Genomic DNA, 20,443 nt, shown 5'->3' on the forward strand with positions numbered 1-20,443 from the left:
CCCCCTATAATACACCGGGCACCTTCTCTCCTTCTCTCTCTCTCTCTCTCTCTCTCTCTCTCTCTCTCTCGTGTCCTATTACTGCATCTTGCTAATTCGGCCATTCTGGATGTCACTAACTCGGCTTCTTCTCCGGAGCCTTTGTGCTCCACTGTCTCTCAGGTTAACTCGTATTGCAGCGGTGCCTGGATAGTGTGACGTGTGTGGTTGTGCTGCTGCCGTGGTCCTGCCAGATGCCTCCAGCTGCTGCTGTTATCAATAGTCATACTTCTACTGTTATACTGTCATACACATATGATTACTGTCACATATGTATACTATCAGATATTAATATATACCGTAAAACTCGGAATATAAGTCGCACTGGCATATAAGTCACAGTCTATTTTTTAAGGTCTCAAACAGGGAAAACAAGGTTTTATATTACTATTTGTTAATAAAAACGTTATACAAGTTATTCCTACACTGTTTCTCTTTATTTTTCAATTTTCCAAACAACCTATTCAGGAAATAAAATTACGGTATAACAACATCTGAGCCATAAAAATGAGTTTAAATTAACGTTAAACTTCTTTTGTGTGGGTCAAATTACCTATGTCAGCATTTACCTTGGTCTATAGGTCGCACCGGTCTATAACCCGCACCCAACTTTTTAGATGAAAAAAAAAGGGAAAAAAAGTGTGACTTATACACCAAGTTTTACGATACTTTCAACATATTGTACCCACATTATAATATTATTACTTTCATTAATGTAGCTGTAAGCTACTGTCATTGCCGTCTGTCCTGCATCACTCTCTGTCTCTGTCTCTCTCTCTCTCTCACTCTCTCTCTCTTTCTGTCTCATTGTGTCCTACGGATTACTGTTAATTTATTATGCTGATCTGTTCTGTACGACATCTATTGCACGTCTGTCCGTCCTGGAAGAGGGATCCCTCCTCAGTTGCTCTTCCTGAGGTTTCTACCGTTTTTTTCCCCCCGTTAAAGGGTTTTTTGGGGGGAGTTTTTCCTTATCCGCTGTGAGGGTCCTAAGGACAGAAGGATGTTCGTATGCTGTAAAGCCCTGTGAGGCAAATTGTGATTTGTGATATTGGGCTTTATAAATAAAATTGATTGATTGATTGATTGAAGATGAAACAACCAAGAAACAACCAAGAACCAGGAACACATCAGGGAGATGGCCCCCAAAGATGAGCTGCAAATGAATACCTCAGGCAGCAGAAACCTGAGAATGCAAAAGAGGAGGATGAATCATCATCGAAGACAAGCCCCTGAACGGCATGTACCAACGACAGATTGAAGAAGTGGCCAACATCAAGAAATCCTACCAGTGGCTAGAAAAGGTTGGACTGAAAGACAGCACAGAAGCACTAATCATGGCAGCACAAGAACAGGCGCTTAGTACATAATCAATAGAAGCACTGGTCTACCACACCAGACAGGACCCCAGGTGCAGGCTGTGCAAAGATGCTCCTGAGACAGTTCAGCACATAATAACAGGTTGTAGGATGCAGACAGAAGAGTGTACATGGAACACCACAACCAAGTGGCTGGCATGGTGTACAGGAACATCTGCACTGAGTAGGGGCTGGAAGTCCCAAGGTCAGAATGGAAGACACCTCCTAAGATGGTTGAGAGTGGTGTAGATCCTGTGGGACTTCCAGATCCAGACTGACAAACTAGTGATGGCTAACCTACTGGACATCGTGTTGATCGACAACAAAAGAAGACAGTGGTGATAGATGTAGCAATTCCCAGCGACAGCAACATCAGGAAGAAGAACACGAGAAGCTTAAAAAACACTAAGGGCTGAAAGAGGAGCTAGAAAAGATGTGAGGAGTAAAGGTGACAGTGGTGCCAGTGGTAATTGGAGCACTCAGGGCTGTGACCCCCAAACTGGGAGAGTGGCTCCAGCAGATTCCAGGTACAACATCTGAGGTCTCTGTCCAGAAGAGTGCAGTTCTAGGAACAGCTAAGATACTGCGCAGAACCCTCAAACTCCCAGGCCTCTGGTAGAGGTCCAGCATTTTTTCTCAGCTCCACTTCATCTAAATTAGCTTTGGAAAAGTTTTTCTTTCTCTCTGTCTCTTTCTTTGTTTGCTACATGTTCGCAGGTCGACAGGATGCACCTATCCATAGTAATTATCACCTCCATATATGGTGGTCACTGGCTATTCATGAGCGGGGATGTATGCTAATGTATGCTAGTGGGACCAAACTATCAATTTACGATTCATTGCCATTCATGAACATACGCACATGCCTACGATCAAATTCGACTTTTCCGCAGTGTTCACGAATCCAGTGTAGGTTTTTAGTACCAAGGTTTTTTATGTGCAGATCTACTCACAGATTTGCTACATTTCATGAATGAGACTAACTGTTTCTTCCATAGGCCAGATAGGCAGACCAGACAATAAATCAGTTCTACAACCGTTTCTTTTAAACAGAAATTGAATTGCAGCGATTGCGTGCATGCGTTCAGGTGCCTGCGACATTTTGAAGTGAACCTTTTTTTCTTAACTTCAATTACATTTTCCTTTTGCCAAGGTAATGCGATTTAATTAAATTTCTCTGTGTGATTATTGTTGTAAGTTTCATTACAGTGTAGATTATTGTGAACGTGCTCTCCAGAAACGTCTTTTTACTCGTTAGTTACTGTGAGAGCCAAAGCCTGCTTTTATTTCATTATCAAAATTTAGAAGATCATTTTTTTTGAGAAACAAAACAAATATACTGATTCAGTTTGTGATTTAATAGCGAGGGCTGGTTCATGTCTCTTTCCTTGTAAAAGTTTACAGGTGCGATGTGTTTTAGTCAACAACCAGGGGCATCTTTTGTAAATAGCGTACACTGTAAACACCAATTCGCTCACTCAACTTAAAAAAAATTTGGAAACAGCTTGCAGAAACTTTTAGTTTTGTACAATACAGTACCATACACCAGACACAAAGTAAATGTGTCACGTGACCCTTGCCTGACAGGAATTTTAAGTCAGTTTAACATAACTTTTTTTGTTGTTTGAGCATTTAATTCTATGTCATAGAAACATGAAAACATTGAGTACACATTTTACAACAATTTTTTTTAAATAATTCTTTGAACTATAAAAATATATTGTGGCAAGCTTAGGTTTCTACAATGCTAGAATAAGGCAAAGAGATGATTGTGAACCAGGGTTCAAATAAACACAAGAAATTTGTGTTCTAGATAAAGGATCAGCACTCAGTGAATAACCTCCTAAGCCCTATGATAAGCTATTATGGCAAGGCTTAACTATACAGACCAGTGAGCAGTGATAACTAACACGTCTTGGAGTCATCAGGTGGGAACCTCCTTTCACCAGTGTTTCGTCTAGTTGGTCCCACGACACCTCCAGGAGGCTAGACAGTGATCTCAGGTGTCCCAGAGACACTCCCCTAATGCCGGCTCTCACTGCTCCCCACACCGACCCAACAACCTCCTTTACCTTACATTATACATGGCTTTCTCAGCCCAAACAGCACTGCCACCTTCAACAAAACCAGGCTCCGTTTATGCGAGCTCCAGGTAGTGACCGTGCCGATACTACCTTTCCTAGCACATTCACCATACCCTATTTCACATGCTACATATCATAACTCCAATATAAGCTAAAGTTAAAGGAGATAGAGAAGATAAACTCACAGGCTTTCTCAGCCCAAACAGCACTGCCACCCTCAACAAACCCAGGCTCCATTTATGCAAGCTCCAGGTAGTGACCGTGCCGATACTGCCTTTCCTAGCACATTCACCATACCCTATTTCCGTGCCGATACTGCCTTTCCTAGCACATTCACCATACCCTATTTCACACGCTACATATCTTAACTCCAATATAAGCTAAAGGTAAAGGAGATAGAAAAGATTAACTCACAGAATCAGCAAACACACTCACCTTGCAGCATGGTCTCAAACAAAAGGTATTCAAATAGGCCACTCCCACACTTAAATAACCTTCCTCTTCCTGGATTTTCTCCTGAGAGGACTGATTAGTGGATCTCTCCACCTGATCTCAGGGAGTTATGTACCCTGCCTAGTAGGATCCCCTGCTGGCCCCCAACTGACATTATTCCTCCTTGTCCAAATCCACTGACTAGATCTAGCTGCTTCATCTGACATTTCCTTCACAGTCTTCCTCAAACTCTGTCCCCGCACTCCCAGTTCCCTTAGGAGCGAGACAGCTGATCTTGCTATGAATCCCCCACACCCCACTTCCACTGGACAAATCCTAGTTTTCCACCCTCGCTGCTCAGCTTCTGCTCCTAAGTCTGCATACCTAAGCTTTTTTCTTTCATAGACTTCTTCCACTGAGTCTTCCCAAGGAACTGTCAGCTCAATGAAATAAACTATCCGTTGACTCACTGACCACAACACTACGTCAGGCTTCTGCTTGGTACAAACTATTTCCTAGGGAACAACAAGCTTTCCCCCTAAATCTACTTGCATTTCCCAATCACAAGCACCTTCTAGGCGGCCACACCCTTGCCTCCTTACTAACTTATCACTTCTGTATTTCTCCCCCTCACAGACAAACTGAATTGCTACCTGTTCTATTATTTGCCTTTAACCACTTAGTCATTATGTTCACATAACTGCTGATTTTTTTTAAAAAAACTGTTATGTGTAAATATTATGTGAAAGCACTAATATTCAACACTAAAATGTCATAACAACATCAATATTAAGATTTATGTCCAAAAATATTGTGATATTTTTAATTTTCTCCATATCACCCAGCGCTACAACATGCCACAGTGTGGTAAGTGCACAATGATAGTGTTGCTTATTGGCCTAAACTAATAAGGTAAGATAAATTTTAGTTTAAACTCATAAGTTGTTGACTTAACATAAAAAAATGATAGCTTTGAGTTTTCATGTCAAGTGGACATAAGGTTTTGGTGTCATTTTGACATTCTCGGGCGTTTGTGTAGACTTTACATTAAAAGTTTGTGTCATGGAGGGATTGGGATTTACAGTGTGTAATGGGGATATCACTTTTTTTCTGTGTGTGTGTGTGTGTGTGTGTGTGTGTGTGTGTGTGTGTGTGTGTGTTTGTTGCAGACCTCTGTCCAGCCCTGACAAGCCAGATGTTCCATGCTCTCTCTACATGAAGGAGCTGCAGGGCTTCATCTCCAGAGTGATGGCTGACTACATTAGACACTTCCAGTGTGTGGACTTCATCTATGAGAGCACAGAGTCCATAGCTCAGAGGGCCATCGAGCTGTTCATCCGTCACACCAGCCTACTGCGCCCGCTGGGAGAGGGCGGCAAGATGAGGCTGGCTGCTGACTTTGCACAGGTGAGAGATCTTCCTATGGATGATTCAAACTGTTGACCGGCATAGAAATCAAATGAGTAGAGAGAACATTGAACTATTTGCAGTGGTCATTTGACTAGTACAAAAGAAAATGGTGATTGTTGTTGGTTGCTATGGTGACAACACATGTCAGTGGGGCCTTAAGGTGTAGCTCACTCACTAGCTTGAGAACGCAACTTTGGCCTTTTTTTTCTTGGCCTTACTAAACAGAAAAATACAAATGTACACAAATCCAAGTTTATCTTTTTCACCAAACTAACACTAGTGGTATAAGAGTAGTGTAACTCATTTGGGACAATAGCTCAGTGCGCAGCCAGTGGGTGTGTGTGGCAGAACAAGCAGGAGAGAGCACGATCGTAGTGGAGCAGAGTTCAAGTTTAGTGGTGAAAATATCAACAGTGAATATATGTTAGAGTGTACAGTTTGTGCTAATAAACTTGACAGAAACAAAGTAAAACTCACCAAAACTCTTAATTTTGTTTACTGTGTATAGTTAAGCAAGTAAAAGATGAGTTGATTTCCAAAAGGCATGAAGTTAAAGATGACACATTTCTTCAATATCTTAAGCAAGATAACATTTTAATTTCAATCTTCTACAGTTTTAAAATAACAAAAAAGGAAAAGCAAAGGTTTGGGCACCCTACATGGTCAGTACTTAGTAGCGCCCCCCTTTGGCAAGTATGACAGCTTCTAAGCTAATACCAGCTTATAGTCTTTCAGTTCTTGTTTGGGGGATTTTCACCCATTCTTTCTCTTTCTGCAAAAGGCTGCTAGCTCTGTAAGATTCTTGGGCTGTCCTGCATGCACCTTTCTTTTGAAGTCTATCCACAGATTTTTTACAATGTTTAGGTTGGGGGCTGTGAAGGTCATGGCAGAACCTTTCAGCTTGCACCTCTTGAGGTAGTCCATTGTGAATTTTCAAGGTGTATTTAGGATCATTGTTCTGTTGTAGAAGCCATCGTCTCTTCATCTTCAGCTTCTTTACAGATGGTGTGACATTTGCTTCCAGAATTTGCTAGAATTTAACTGAATCCATTCTTCACTCTACCTGTGAAATGTTCCCTGTGCCCTCGGCTGCAACACAAGCCCAAAGCATGATTGCTCCACCCCCGTGGTTAACAGTTGGACAGTTGTTCTTTTCATGAAATTCTGCACCCTTTTTTCTCCAAACATTGCTCATTGTGTCCAAAAAGTTCTATTTTAATTTCTTCCATCCACAGGAGCTGTTTCCAAAAAGCATCAGGCAAATGTCAAATGTCTTGGGTTGCCCAAACTTTTCCATGGTGGTCCAAAAAGTTGAAAAGCATGTTTCATCTTTAACGTCATTCCTTTTGCGAGATCACTTCATCTTCTTCTCACTAAATCATTCACAGTAAACAAAATGTTGTCCAGGGGTGCCCAAACTTTTGCTTGCCATTGTAGTTAGTTAGTCCACTGTTCCAACAATCACCAACTCTGGTCTGGTCAAAATATACCCTTAAACCCCTTCCATACTTCCTACCCCCCTACTTCCGGCCCCCTTGCTTAGACCATGTCAATCTTAGAACTCTGCCTTCATTTTGTTATCAACGTGTAAAGTTCAACCTGTAAAGTTTTGTGACTGTATGTTGCACGGTTGGGACGTTATCATGTTGGCTAAAATCTGTCAACAGACAGACAAACAAACATCTGCCAAAATACTCAAAATGACTTCTGTGGTAGTTCCCACGACAATAGGTTTCACCGGGACCACATTTCACCATTATCACTCACTCACACACACACACACACACACACACACACAGACTCATGAGGTGAAAACAATACCAGCTGTTGCAACATTGCGGCTGTTAACAATGCTAAGGTTATTCAGCAGACTGAAATTTCTCTCTTTGTCTGTCAATGTTTGATTGGTGTTTGTGTGTGTTTATGTCAGATGGAGATGGCAGTGGCTCCTCTGTGCAGGAGGGTGTCTGATTTGGGGAAACCTTACAGGATGCTGCGCTCCTTCAGGTGTGTATGCTTATGTATCATGAAAATCAGTTCTCATCACAATCATTCATCTTTTATTTTCTTGTTAAAAAAAAAAAAAGGATTTGTATTGAACCGTTCCCTTTGAGGCTTTTGGTTCGGCAAGCATTACAAACTGAACAATACGTTGAAGTGTCCTTTTATTCTTCGAAAATAAAATCTACAGCTTAAACTGTGTTTAATATAATGTTCTCAGTGTCACTGCGCTCAACAAGGCAGCCCACAGGATGGAAAGCAACTATCAAACTCAAATGACGTTGCCCATTAATTGCTCCTTTTCATTCTGGTGCAGCTTTTGTACTGAAAATGTTCAGACAATGTAGTGGAGTGATTACTTCTTCATCTAAGGCCCAGACAGGATTTGGGGGCCACAGAGTCAGAATTGGTGTGTTCCTTCCCAGCCTAATAGCAGATAATGAGGGCAGAGTGAATCACCTATTATTTACAGCAGGAATGTCTCATGACTGAGGCTTGGTGATTGATGAGCGGGTTGCTCCCCAGTTATCTAGTCTTACAAAATCACAGGGCTCTCTGTGGTTGCGATGTTCCGATTGGCCAAATAGTTTTTTTAAACATTGGTATCTGTCACAAGAGGGCTTGCTGTGTCTCTCAGCACAGTCTCAAGAGCATGGAGGAGATACCAGGAGACTGGCCTTTTAACAAGGAGTGCTGGACAGGGCTGTAGAAGGGCATCAACCCAGCAACAGGACAGGTATCTGGCCCCTTTTGCGAGGAGGAACAGGAGAAGCACTGCCAGGCCCTATAAAATGGGCTGGGTCGCACAGACCTCCATGCCAATGGTACCCTGACTGTTGTTAGGTACCGGGATGAAACCCTTAGAATGACAGTCAGACCTTATGCTGGTGCAGTGGGCCCTGGGTTCCTCCTGGTGCAGGACAGTGCCCGGGCCCATTTTTTGATTGATTGACTGATTACTTTATTGGTCCCGAAAGAAATTTGTCATGGACAAGAGGCCACTGCATTAGTCACATCACAATACACCAAAAATACAACACAGCAAAAACAGTGCAAGCATACGTATGTACATATGTATGGTCAGTTCATACCCCCACCCTACGACCTGAGTTGTGGAGACTCACAGATATTGGTATGAATGAGTTCTTATATCTATAAAGGTATCTTTTTTTGTTTTTGATGGGGATCCTTTAACGCCTCCCTGACGGGAGCAGATCATACTCTGCATACAGGATGTGGGAGGGGTCAGCAGTAATCCTCTTTGCTTATCTAATTACCCTATCCTCAAAAATCTTTTGGATGGGAGGGTATTCTCTCACCCCCAACACTTTCATTGCTGTGCGAACCAGCCTGTGTAGTTCTGCTTTCAGCGAGACATTTAAGTTTCCAAACCAAGCTGTAATTCCATAATGCAATACGCTCTCTATCACAGTTGTATAGAATAGCATCATGATTTTCTGTCCTACTCCAAACACCCTAAGCCTTCTCAAGAAATGGAGTCTTTGCTGGATCCTGCTACACACAGAGTTCACATGGACATTCCAAGACAGGTTACAATCAATATGTACACCCAAGTATTCGTATGAATTAACCTGAGCGATCCATACATTATGAATTATTAATGGCGAGTGATCACCCAAAAGACCTGGGTCGAAAATCATTTCCTCTGTTTTCTTTGCATTGACAATGAGATGATGATCATCACACCACTGTACAAACTTGTTAACCTCCGAACTGTAACCCGAGATGTCAGTGTCTGTATCCATCAAATCCAGTATAGCACTATCATTTGAGAACTTAACTATACAGGTGCTAGGGTGAGTACTTGTGCAATCATTTGTATATAATGTGAATAAAAGGGGCGAGCTAACACACCCTTGAGGCACCCCTGTGTTAATTACTTTTACCTCAGACTGGTTCACTCGGGTCTGCTGGGACCTGTCGGTCAAAAATGAGTGATACCACCTGATGGTATGTGGGTTGATAGACATCTCCCTGAGTTTTTTTAGAAGGATGTGTGGCTGGAGGGTATTAAAAGCAGAGCTGAAGTCTACCAGTAATAATCTAACATAGGCCTTGAGATTTTCATGATGTTGCAGAATAAGATAGTATATGGTTAGAATTGCATCATCAGTGCTACAGTTGCTTTTGTAAGCAAACTGATGGGCATCTAACTTGCCATGTATATCTTCCTTCAGCTTCCCCACCATCAACTTCTCTAGATGCAAATGTTTTCAAGAGGAAAGCTGAGACCAGGTCTGGCCCCGTAGCCTTTTTAGTGTCTATTAACTTAAACGCTCTTGTAACCTCCTCGAGGCTGATTACTATTTTTGGTACCCTTTCATCTATTTCTATGGTACTCACTAACACCCACACGTTCATGGGAAAATCATATGAATCATATCTTAAGTAAAAAGCATTCACATCATTTGCCATTTTTCTTTCATCATTAGCATACAACGGGTTCCTTTTCTGAGTCATATTTGAAATAAATTTTATAGTGGCCCACATTTTCCTTGTGTTATTAGCCTTAAAGTCATTCTCTATGGATTCCTTGTATCTCCTTTTAGCCGCATTGAGTGTCAGCTCCTTCTGCACTGATTGTAATTCCGCCTCTTGCGCTTGATACAGTCCTTAACTTCCTTAGTAATATAGGACTTGTTGTTACTTTTTTTTATAACACATATCTTTATTGATTTTTGAACTTGGTACATCATTTGTTCAGGATAATTTGTTATATCTTTCAAGTCTTTAAACAACCCCCCACCCCCCACCCCCAAACCCTGAACACAGAGCCAANTTATAATGATTATTTATGTTTTTATTTTGTATTGTGATTTTAATACATTTTCTTTTTTCTTTTTTTTATAACACATATATTTATTGATTTTTGAACTTGGTACAACATTCGTTCAGGATAATTTGTTATATCTTTCAAGTCTTTAAACAACTTCCATCCCTCCCCCAAACCCTGAACACAGAGCCAACAGTATAAGAAAACAATAACAATAATGTGTTGTTATGTTGGCGGCTGCAAATAAAGAAAATAACTTAAATATGTACATATGTCCCTGTGGCTACAAGCACGCCTACATGTCATCAAGTAGATATATAAATACTTGACTGACAAACAAAACACAAAAAGATACTTATGTATACATAAAAATAAGAAAAATAAAATATTATGTATGTAAAATAAAATAAAAAGAAGAACAAGAGAAACAAACTGAGAAACCATACCTAAATAAAATTTAAATGAAATAAAATTAAATAAAAATAAATTAAATTAAAAGGGTACAGTCTTACTTGGTAGATGTTAGGTTTAAGGAGTTAGGATATCAGGTCTTGATTTCAAAAATATGATAAATGAATCCCATATTTTATGAAAAATATGACTCTTTTGTTTGATTGTATATGTAAGTCTTTCAATCGACAAGCAAGAAGAAAGTTCATTAATCCACATTTTCAAAGAAGGACAATTAACACTTTTCCAATGTCTGGAAATAAGACGTTTCGCATCTATTAAACAGAGGTTAAGCAGCTTATTCTCATGTGTTCTCAGGACCAGTGTTTCTGGTAACAGTCCGAGGATGCAGATCTCTGGGCATACAGGGATTTTTTTCTGGATTATGATGGAGATTGTATTAGTTATATTTTTCCAGAATTCTTGTAAATATTTGCATTTCCATATACAGTGGTATAGGGTTCCCTTCTCTGTTCTGCATTTTATACTACTATCAGGGATATTAGGATTAAATTTATTGAGCTTTTCAGGAGTTATGTATGTTCTCATAAGCCAATTATATTGGATCAATTTCAATCTGCTATTAATAGATAGTGTTTGTGCTTGATAGCAAGCTTTTTCCCAATCATTTTCAGTGATTTCTCTTTGAAGATCCTCTATCCATGCCATTCTTTTGTAATCCGAAGATTCCAAAGATGTCTCTACCAGATTCTCATATAATACTGAGATCTTACTTTTAGCATATGGGTCAGATGTTGCCAAGTTTTCAATAGTACTTAGGGGAGGACATTGATATGATTGCATCCTTGAGTGGACGAAACTCCGTATTTGAAAGTATTTAAACATATGAGTTTGAGGGATCCCAAAATTTTCTTTAAGATTATCAAAGGACATGAGGGTGTTATCTGAATAAAGATTTGCAATCTTCTGTAGTCCCAATTGAGTTTGAATCCACGATCCGATTTGCCTGGTGTAAATAAAGAATTGCCCCAGATAGGAGCAAATTGTGAAAGCCCAGTCGGCACTTTAAACATTTCCTGTGAATCATGCCAGGCTATAATTGTGGTTTTAACAAATGGGTTAGCTGTATTCTGCTTAAGTTTTTTGAGAGAGTCAGAGTATAGATATGTATCTAAAGTTAGCCCTCCGGCACATTTTTCCTCTATCTGGACCCATGGTAAATTGGGAGGGTTAGAAAACCAAAAAAAGGCCGACCTAAGCTGAGCTGCCCTAAAATACCATAAAAGGTTGGGTAGCTGGAGCCCCCCTCTTTCATATGGAAGATATAGCAATGTTAAGCGAAGTCTTGATCGTCTTTTGTTCCAAATAAATTTTGTGAACAGTTTCCTCATATTGGAGAAAAATGTTGGTGGGGGTATAAGAGGAATTGAGTGAAATAAATATAAAACTCATTGGTTTTAATCACGTCAGACTCATGCAGAACGTCCCAGTCTGTGCAAAAGTAGCTCCCCCTCAGGGTTTCAATGTTGTCGTTAGACCAGATTTTAACACTTTGTTTTTTTAAAGATTATTTTTTCGGGCTTTTGCCTTTAATGAACAGGACAGAGTGAAATGGGGTGAGAGAGAGAGAGCGGGGGGGTGACATGCAGCAAATGGTTGCAAGCAGGAGTCAAACCTGCGACCGCTGCAGCAAGGCATCGCCTCTGTGCATGGGGCGTCGGCACTATCCACTACACTATCAACGCCCCAGATTTTAACAGTTTTGACAAAGGGTTTGCTCCTCTTAAGGACGGAGCATTAGGTGGGAATGAGCTGAACAGTATCATGATTGGATTCGACAAAGGTGATCTAGCTCTAGCCTGAATGCATTCTGAATATTTCCGTAACATTTATCAAGTATTTTATCCTTCCTTGTATCACTCTTAATATACTGCTCATACCCAGAGACATTTCAAGTTTACAATCATTCATGTCCCCTAAAATAAATGTGGGTGCATCCGGTGTGCGTTGCAACTGTCTGTGCACACAATCCGCGACTCCCTGCGGTTCCACTCGGGGGCACGTAAACAGCACAGAGCAAGATGTTACTGAACTCCCTTGGGAGATAGAATGGCCTGAGACTAAAGCATAGCAGTTCAACGTCCGCATCACAGAAAGTCTCCTGTATGGTATATTGCGTGCACCACAAGTTACTGATGTACATACAAAGTCCCCCCCCTCCCCGTCAGCATTGTCTTCGTTGCTGCCTCTCCCCATTCTCCTCGTCGTGGTTGTCTCGCCATCGGTGCTTACGGGGTCTTTTTCCTTCCTCAGGCAAGTCAGCCAGAAGCTGTATTTCCCCCCCGCCGGAGTAACGTAGAGACAGGAGCGTTTCCCTTTAGTAAACGTGCACTTCCTTGTCACCGTGGGTTGTTGTTTAGCAGTGGCTGGCTGCAAGTAGCAGCAAAAGTAGCCAAATACAGAGGAATCTCCAAAACCTCGCCATCCCGTAGTATTTACACAACATTAACACATTCAAAACACACATCAGGACCGAGTAATCGCTCAATCCCAATTAAAACACAGTAAATGCAGCAGCACTGTTGCCCGGGTTGCAGCAGAGTTGCGCCACCTGTGGCCAGAGTGTGTAGGCAGTTCCTGTATGACGAAGGCATTGATGCCATTCACTGGCCCTCTCATTCCCTTGATCTAAATCCAATTTAGCACCTATGAGACATTATGTATCGGTACATCTGATGCTACCAAGTACCGCCACAGACTCTCCAGGAGCTTACTGATGCCCTGATCCAGGTTTGGGAAGAGATCCCCCAGGACACCATCCACTTACTCATCAGGAGCATGCCCGGACATTGTCAGGGGTGCATTATAGGCACGCAGGGGCCATACACACTACTGAGTCACATTATGAGTTGCTGTGATAAAATTTACAGTTGTTGGATCAGCCTTTGATTTTAAAATTTTTACTTTGATTTTCGGTGTGATTTTGAATCCAGCCCTCAGTGGGGTGATGATTTTGGTTTCCACTGACCGTTGTTATGTCATTTTGTTCTCAACATATTATACAATTTACATCAGTAAAGATTTTCTACTTTTATAATTTGTTCATCAAGACCTGGTGTGTGATTTAAGTGTTCCCTTCATTTTTTTGAGCAGTGTATATGGAGTGTTTTGTGTTTCAGGCCGCTGCTGTTTCAGACCAGTGAGCTGATAGCCAGCAGTCCAGCTGTGGGCGACCTGATCCCCTACAGCACCCTCCTGCACTTCTTTTTCACCAGAGCCCCTCCTGAGCTCAAGTCACCTCACCAGGCGTGTACACACACACACACACACACACACACACGTTTGTCTTTTTATTCTTGTGACAACCTTGATTAACATTATGCATTCCGTAGCCCCCCAATCCTAACCTTAACCATCACAGCTAAATGCCTAACTGCAACCGTAACCTAAACCCAATCCTAACCTGAACCTGCAGACCCAGTCTTAACCTTTCAGCAGTCCTTTGAAGCAGTTACAACTATCCAAAGTGATCTCACAGTGCAGATATGTTGGCACCATGATGTCGCTTTGCAGTGTATATCCTTATACCACTAAAACAAGCATTCTCCCCCACAGAGAGCAGAGTGGTCTATTGCCCGTTACTCCCAATGGCTGGATGATCATCTGTCTGAGAGGGACAGGCTCACTCTCATCAGGTAACCATTTGTTTCATCAGAATGGGAGGCTTTTTTTTTTTGCTTTTTTTTTTTTTTTTTTTACATTTTCTTAAACAACATTATAGCAGAAAACACTGACACAATAGTCAAGTCAAGTCAATTTTATATCTATCACAAATCACAATTTGCCTCACATGGCTTTACATCATACAACACCTCTCAGTCCTTTGGACCCTCACAGCAGATAAGGAAAAACTCCCCCCCAAAAAAAACTTTAACGGGGAAAAATATGGTAGAAACCTCAGGAAGAGCAACTGAGGAGGGATCCCTCTTGCAAAAGATGTCGTACAGAACAGATCCACATAATAAATTTGCAGTATTCCATATGACAAAATGATACATAAAGACAGAGACAGAGAGAGAAATTGAGACAGAGCCAGAGAGAGATGCAGGGCAGGCAGTAATGATAATAGCTACAATAACATTAATTTAAGCAATAATATTATGATAATAATAATAACAGTAATTGTGGTACAATATGTTGTAAGTATATATTAAAATATGATAGTGTATGTATGTGACAATACTCAAGTGTGTATAATAACAGTAGAAGTATGACTAATAATAACAGCAGCAGTAGGAGGCATCAGGCAGGACCACGGCAGCAGCACAACCACGACACATGATCCAGGCATAGCTGTGATACGAGTTAACCTGAGAGACAGTGGAGCAAAAAGGCTTTGGAGAAGAAGCCGAGTTAGTGACATGCAGTAAAGCCAGATTAGCGAGATGCAGTAACAGGACTTGAATGTTAGCAAGTCAAGAAGAGCCTACTTTTCAGAAACTGAGGAGAGACAGAGAAGGAGAGATTGGGCTCGGTGTATCATAGGAGGTCCCCCGGCAGACTAGGCCTAAGTCAGCCTAACTAAGGGCTGGTCCAAAATAAGCCTGAGCCAGCCCTAACTATAAGCTTTATCAAAAAGGAAAGTCTTAAGTCTAGTCTTAAATGTGGAGACAGTGTCTACCTCCCGGACCGAAACAGGAAGATGATTCCACAGAAGAGGAGCCTGACAGCTGAAGGCTCTGGCTCCTGATCTACTTTTGGTAACTTTAGGAACCACGAGGAACCCTGCATTCTCAGAGTGCAGTGTTCTGGTGGGATAATAGGGCACTAAGAGCTCCCTAGGATATGACGGAGCCTGACCATTTAGAGCTTTGTAAGTTAGGAGAAGGATTTTAAATCCAATTCTGGATTTTACAGGGAGTCAGTGCAGAGAAGCTAAAGCAGGAGAAATATGATTTTTTTTCTTAGTTCCTGTCAGTACACGAGCTGCTGTGTTCTGGATCAGCTGGAGAGTTTTTAAAGACTTATTAGAGCTACCTGATAATAGGGAATTACAGTAATCCAGCCTAGAGGTAACAAAAGCGTGGACCAATATTTCTGCATCTTTTTGGGACAGGATAGGCCTAATTTTTGCAATATTACGCCGACGAAAGAACAGAAGTTAGTAGCTAGTTCCTAAGATGGGCAGGTAGAGGGTACTCGCTCCAGCTCTGGTTGAGCGTGAGAGGCTGTCAGCAAATAGTTTGTTGGGCACAGGGAAACAGAGATCTGTGTGAGTACTTGAGACCCTGAAAAAGAGGGTGGATCATGGGGAGTACCACCAGTTGGTCCAGGAGCTTCACCTCCATGATGGCCATTTCAAGTACTGCACTTATATGCTTCCACGCCTGCTGTTTTCTATTGAGATGGTGGTAACTGCGGTTTTAAAGCTGTATAGCTCTGGGTATCCAGCAACCACTACCACCAGTTTCTCCTCCATTGTTTACCAACTGTAAACTTGTTGTTGTGACCACCACAGAAGGCCTGCCTCTCAAATCATCCGATCGGACAGTGGGGAAAGAAGCAGAGATGTCATAGGGCGCTTTTCCGCTCTGAGTTGAAGTTTTTTCAACTCGAGGAGTTCAGAGCACTTAGGCAAAAACGCCAGGTGCCTAGAGTGCAGAAACATGAGGCATGTAGCAACACAGAAACAGTGAGCAAAAAGCTTAACTCAATAAAAAACTATTAAAATAAACAGTCATGGAAAGGGACTGAGTGCATGTATGAACATACTATTCATACTGTGCATTGAAACAATACTTTGATCTTATCAAACATAATGCATTGTCACTGAGTAAACTAGCTGACATCATCTAAAGTGACTAAAAACAGCTTTACCGCAACCAGTTCAAGCATCTCTTTTTAATTGTATGTGAGCGTGCTAGTTCTCTGATAATTCTCAGTGCTCTAACAGTAATTTATCTTGATCTGCATCTCAAACTATACCATGTTGGGTCCTTGAACTTAAGGAAAGTGGGCCGGGAAAGTCTTTCAATTCGATGTTGAAATGTTTAAGTGGTTGTTGACTTTTTGGTTAACCTGAGCACTTGTGCACATGCAGCACACAATGAATCATTAACATCAACAGACATGTTCCTTTGTCCACTCTGAAACTTGTGTAAAGATACACTCACTCCCATCTCAAAGCCAGCTGTACACTGAACATGTAATCTGCTAAATGAAACGTGTTGCTCATCATCAAGTTTAACTGTGCTGTGTTTTCCTCTGTTCTCCTTTAAGGGGTGCTCTGGAGGCCTATGTGCAGTCCGTGAGGGCCCGGCAGGGGAAGGAGTTTGCGCCCATCTATCCCATCATGCTCCAACTGTTACAGAAAGCCACCAGTGGCTCACAGGAGGCCAGAGTCTGAGTGTGATGACACAGTTGTAGATGTCATGGTATCAGGGCATTACACTAAGCTTTTGTAGTATGTTAGAGGGTAGGTGAAGGCAGAGAATGTTGCTTGTTGCAATCTGGTTCAGCGCTAAATAAAGCCTCTTTTCTTATTTGGAACTATAGCATCTACATCCAAGCTAAGATGTGATCTTTTCTTTTCTTTTTTTTTTAACATACATACATTTATGTATGTTTACATACATACATACAGATTTTGAAATTTTTACTTCTAACACTGACAATAAAAGATTTGGATTTGCAAAGCTGAATATCGTAACACCCATCCATTGTAATACAACCAACAGACTGTACTTCCAGGATTATTTGAAACTATAGCGCTTAAGAATGTCTGTAAAGGTTCATCTCAGTGGCCCAGGTGATGTGATCTCTGTAGAAAGCTGAATCCAAACCACCATTCATATGAAGGAATTCTGGGGGATCATTTCTACTATTTTTCAACTGTAGAACAGGAAAATGTTTGAATCCCTAATCCAGTGATTTGGATTCTGCTTTGCCCGCACGCAGCTGTAGAAATGGGAATGTCAAGTTCATCAATGACTTAAGAATAAAATGGGAAAATGTTTACAGGACTTTTATTTGTACAGAACTAAATTAGAAGCAGAGGGATGGATCCCAGTATGACATGAGCAGTATACATTTCAAATTCAGATAGGCCATTTCCACTGGTTGGGAGGAGGCTCTTCTGTCAGGGGCTCCCACGGTTTCCAATCAGACATCTTCCTGGATAGAGCCAGCTCACACTCCGCCTGCACACAGGACACACACCATATCCAATAACACTTCGATAAACTCAGATTAAATCATCCCAGGAAAAACAGCTAATTCAGATACAATGCTTGACATCTGGGGAAATACAGGAATTAGCTTTCTTGCAGAGTGAGTTGAGAAGACTGATGATACTAATGTCTGTTCTTCCAGTATGGAGTAGGGCCTGGAGGCCATTAGCTTATCAAAAGTACGTTAGCAGAGAGACTGAAAACTGGATATGTCTCAAGATCAGAAGACACCTACTAGCACATCTAAAGCGCACCAATTTAAAAAAAAAAACATGTGAAACAACAATTTGTTAAAAGGTAGCGAAAAGGAGCGCACACACTAATTGATATACAGATCAGCACACACACCATGATCAGTCTGTTAACTTTAACAAATCTCTCAGACTTTCTGTAAGTGTTTGTAGCAGACTCCAATAGATATCCATCAACAGTAGATGGATACAGGTCTGTACTACGAAGCCAGTTCAGCACACCCAGTAGATCATTTTATTATCCCCCTTCGGTAACCCATTTTATCAGTCCTCTGGATAGCAGCGTCATCATCAGAACCATGAATGAAGTACTTCATATGGTATGAGATAAAACAGTTGTTCTGCTTATGGGACAGCAAAAAATCATATTCATCAGAGTAAAATTTAAATGATAGCCTGTAAAAAGATGTAGAAACACTAGAAAGAATTTCAACATATTAAAAGAAGGCCATGGCCTAATATAGATGTAGGTATTTTTAAATCTGACTTTAGTATTGGGAGTATTTTTTGCTATTTAGTTGGATAAAGAAGAAACTATATTACATAAAACACGTCAAAGTCTAAAAGTTAAGAGTGGAAAAGTAGTTAAAGGATAACTTTGGCTTTTCAACCTGGACCCTATTTCCCTGTGTAAATTGGTCAAAGACACTGATGTGAACAACAGTTTTTGAGAGTGGCTCGGATTGTTCTTAAAAGTGTCTCTTTACCTTTCACCTAATGCGGTCTGTTTGGTATTGCCTCATTAAGCAGAGGTCTCTTTCTGAAATATCATGAGATGTCACTTTTTGCAGGAAAACAACAGTGGAAATGTGTGTGAGGTTTGGAGAGACAGCCAGTATTGTTTACACTAAATGTAGTTTAGTGTTATCTAAAAAGATATTCAGTGTCATGGATAATTATTTACCTGATTTCAATCATGTGGATGAGGCTTTTGAATTTGACCGCCACCCGTATCTATGTGAGCCGGAGTATACGGATGAAGAGCAGACGAGGAGCGAGAGTGGAATAAAAGGTAGCAAGGCAGGGCTCCAGAATGCGGCCAAATGGTGGAAAAATATATTTGTGCTTTGGTATTATACAACCTGGAGCAGGTTAGCTGTTCAGCAGAAGTTACCACAGCCACTTATCCCACTAAAAAGTAAAGCAAACGCAGGGATAACCCTGAGGTTACCACACTAACCCCAAATCCTGCTTCGAAGTACAGGCCTCTGGAAAATGTATGTATATGTGAGTGTCTCTGTGTTTGTGTCTGTGTGCATGTGTGCAGGGCTTTAAATACTGTTTTCTGTGTACATGCACTGGTGCATGTAACTTAAAAATGCATGCACCTTTATTATTTTTTTTACTGCACCTGGGCGGGCAGCGGGTGAGAACAAAAATATATGTAATATTTTTCAGAATAAGAATGTGTGTGTGTGTGTGTGTGTGTGTGTGTGTAAATCTCACTAATGTATGCTAATTTATGATGAAAAGAAAGAAATGGTGGAGACACATGGGCTCCAAGGACCATAAACTTCTCTGTAGAGTTGGAGTGAGTGAGGTCAACCAGCTGTAAATCAAACTTGTCCTGGATAATCTGAATGGCAACAGCACGTTCTGAGCACAAACAATCCTTTAACAACACCTACTTTATAAATATCTTCTTAGTGTCAACGTCTACTGACCCACACTGGGTACAACTTGTGTCTTGATGCCAAAGTGGTATCTACATAGCCCAACGGCTGAAAAGAAGAGATTATCAGTGACTTACCTGGAAAATAACTTCCTCAATCTGTCCACAGTTTATCTTCATCTCCAGCTTCTCCACATCAGGCTCCTGTAAAGAGAGAGAAACATACTGTGATCAACACATACATTTCCTCCAGCATCAAGAGTCATCCAGCTCTTTAACCAGGGTATATTACCATGGTAACCTGCTTAGCAAATTAATTTCACAGGATCGGATCAAAACCTGCCTACTGACCAATCAGATCACTGAAAACACGGTCATCATTCCAACACTATCTGGATTTAAGATCAAGTACTGACCAAAAAAAGGATACATGAAGCATTTCAGTCACAACGACCTCATCAGGCGTCCCACACAGACAGTTTTATAATCCTTCATATTTTTTCCATTCTAGTTTGTTCATCATGAGAGAAACAAACAGGAGCAACCAACATGCTGAGAATACCAAATGTATTGTAAAAGATAAACAATAAGGGCTGCACTTTTTACAGCCACAACCTTACTTTTCAGAATCGGTTGATATTTCTACTGTTTCTCTGCCCTCTTCTTTGATTTCACTTGGGTAATTCTGTCTGTTTTGCCTCCAGTAAAAGGTCATCTCCTTTTTATCGTTCTGATGAAATATATGATGATGATATATATACATATATATATATATATATATATATATATATATATACATATATATATATATATATATATATA

General features: G+C 40.9%; 2 protein-coding genes across 3 annotated transcripts in view; one reads left to right on the plus strand and one right to left on the minus strand.

Moving 5' to 3' along the window:
* The window catches only part of cog5 (component of oligomeric golgi complex 5), a 182,464-nt gene extending 164,920 nt beyond the window's left edge, over positions 1–17,544 (plus strand). For both annotated transcript variants that reach the window (XM_050036060.1, XM_050036061.1), the window contains 5 exons: positions 5,083–5,320; positions 7,254–7,330; positions 13,709–13,837; positions 14,147–14,224; positions 16,809–17,544. In XM_050036060.1, coding sequence (XP_049892017.1) covers positions 5,083–5,320; positions 7,254–7,330; positions 13,709–13,837; positions 14,147–14,224; positions 16,809–16,935 — 649 coding nt within the window. In that variant the 3' untranslated portion in view covers positions 16,936–17,544. The remainder of the gene's footprint in view (positions 1–5,082; positions 5,321–7,253; positions 7,331–13,708; positions 13,838–14,146; positions 14,225–16,808) is intronic.
* The window catches only part of ndufa5 (NADH:ubiquinone oxidoreductase subunit A5), a 4,934-nt gene continuing 2,028 nt past the window's right edge, over positions 17,538–20,443 (minus strand). The window contains exons 4-5 of the mRNA XM_050036110.1: positions 19,760–19,825; positions 17,538–17,728 (exon numbers count right to left, since the gene is read on the minus strand). Coding sequence (XP_049892067.1) covers positions 17,627–17,728; positions 19,760–19,825 — 168 coding nt within the window. The 3' untranslated portion in view covers positions 17,538–17,626. The remainder of the gene's footprint in view (positions 17,729–19,759; positions 19,826–20,443) is intronic.

This window comes from Epinephelus moara, chromosome 23 (genome assembly GCF_006386435.1).
Source record: "Epinephelus moara isolate mb chromosome 23, YSFRI_EMoa_1.0, whole genome shotgun sequence".
NCBI lineage: Eukaryota > Metazoa > Chordata > Actinopteri > Perciformes > Serranidae > Epinephelus > Epinephelus moara.